Source organism: Lottia gigantea (genome assembly GCF_000327385.1).
Source record: "Lottia gigantea unplaced genomic scaffold LOTGIsca_636, whole genome shotgun sequence".
Taxonomy (NCBI): Eukaryota; Metazoa; Mollusca; class Gastropoda; family Lottiidae; genus Lottia; species Lottia gigantea.
In genome coordinates, this window is record NW_008710166.1 from 13301 (window position 1) to 15518 (window position 2218).

The 2218-nt window shown below is 31.4% G+C and overlaps 1 protein-coding gene across 1 annotated transcript; it reads left to right on the forward strand.

Moving 5' to 3' along the window:
* Positions 1-960: 960 nt before the first annotated feature.
* LOTGIDRAFT_77899 (hypothetical protein) lies at positions 961-1170 on the forward strand (the record flags this gene model as incomplete). The annotated part of the gene is made up of 1 exon (XM_009064593.1): positions 961-1170. A coding segment is annotated over one exon (210 nt), but the record flags the coding sequence as incomplete, so codon positions are not given.
* Positions 1171-2218: the final 1048 nt, after the last annotated feature.

A 2218-nucleotide genomic window follows, 5' to 3' on the forward strand; every position in this document is an offset into this window, starting at 1 on the left:
CCATATAGATATCAGATAACATTAAAGGATGCTACACACCATCAACATTAGATAAACCTCCATATAGATATCAGATTACATTAAAGGATGCTACACCATCAACTTTAGATAAACCTCCAAATAGATATCAGATAACATTAAAGGATGCTACACACCATCAACTTTAGATAAACCTCCAAATAGATATCAGATTACATTAAAGGATGCTACACCATCAACTTTAGATAAACCTCCAAATAGATATCAGATAACATTAAAGGATGCTACACACCATCAACTTTAGATAAACCTCCAAATAGATATCAGATTACATTAAAGGATGCTACACCATCAACTTTAGATAAACCTCCAAATAGATATCAGATTACATTAAAGGATGCTACACACCATCAACTTTAGATAAACCTCCAAATAGATATCAGATTACATTAAAGGATGCTACACCATCAACTTTAGATAAACCTCCAAATAGATATCAGATTACATTAAAGGATGCTACACACCATCAACTTAAGATAAACCTCCAAATAGATATCAGATTACATTAAAGGATGCTACACCATCAACTTAAGATAAACCTCCAAATAGATATCAGATTACATTAAAGGATGCTACACCATCAACTTTAGATAAACCTCCTAATAGATATCAGATTACATTAAAGGATGCTACACCATCAACTTTAGATAAACCTCCAAATAGATATCAGATTACATTAAAGGATGCTACACCATCAACTTAAGATAAACCTCCAAATAGATATCAGATTACATTAAAGGATGCTACACACCATCAACTTTAGATAAACCTCCAAATAGATATCAGATTACATTAAAGGATGCTACACACCATCAACTTTAGATAAACCTCCAAATAGATATCAGATTACATTAAAGGATGCTACACACCATCAACTTTAGATAAACCTCCAAATAGATATCAGATTACATTAAAGGATGCTACACACCATCAACTTTAGATAAACCTCCAAATAGATATCAGATTACATTAAAGGATGCTACACCATCAACTTTAGATAAACCTCCAAATAGATATCAGATAACATTAAAGGATGCTACACCATCAACTTTAGATAAACCTCCAAATAGATATCAGATTACATTAAAGGATGCTACACCATCAACTTTAGATAAACCTCCAAATAGATATCAGATAACATTAAAGGATGCTACACACCATCAACTTTAGATAAACCCTCTAGATATGAAATATTAGGGAATAAATTTTGTGCTTTATTTAATGTAGGATGCTATGTTGAGGGCGATAGATTGGACATCCTTTTTAAAAACATTTTTTATGGAAATAAAAGTAGGATGTGATCCCAAACTGGTAGACAATAAAGATTGTTTACAGATGATAGATCTATTTATCCAGAAAGATACATATTAATATAATATACGTCTAATAGGAAAAACAATTTGTCAAGAACCTGTCCCAGTAGTCTCCCCTTGTCGTGATTGACTCAGCTCTTCAATCTCCTTAGTGGCCATGTGGAAAACACGGTGATGAAATTACTGAAATTAGATTTTTTTTCTCAGTTTGCCTTGAAGGCGTCTGTCTTCAAAAGTCTTCATAAGAAATAGATCTTTGTTTGTATAAAATCAATATCATGAAGTCAGAATAAACTAGGATAGAGATGTTACATTCTAATTATACAAACACGCAAATTTATCAAAAACTTTACAATATTATATCAGAGTTTTGTAATAGTGTTTAACAAGCATTAAGGGAAGGTTGTAACTATAAATCAGTATAAAGTTGGATAGACACAATTTACCAAAAACTTTACAGTATTAGAGTTTCTAATAGTGTTAAACAAGCATTTAGAGAAGGTTATTAGAAGTGAGATAGAACTAGGATAGAGAATATTAAAAGAATGATGCATCAAAAACATTGCAATACAATGTATTAGAGTAATGGAATGATAGTTAACAAGCATTTAGAGAAGGTTATTGGACAAAGTTATAATATAGGACAGAGACTGAGATGGAGTTTTCCAAGAATGAGGCCTTGAGGAATTTCTCTTCATTTGAAGCAAATTTGAATAATATTTCTTAGTGATGGTTCTGCTAATATTGGAAACTAACCCTCACAGAATACAGAAAGTTTTTCTCATTATTGTTGCTCTGTAACAGTAAAAAAAACTTTTAGAAATGAACTGGATTGTTTCTGAACCATGAAGATTTAGATGCACCAT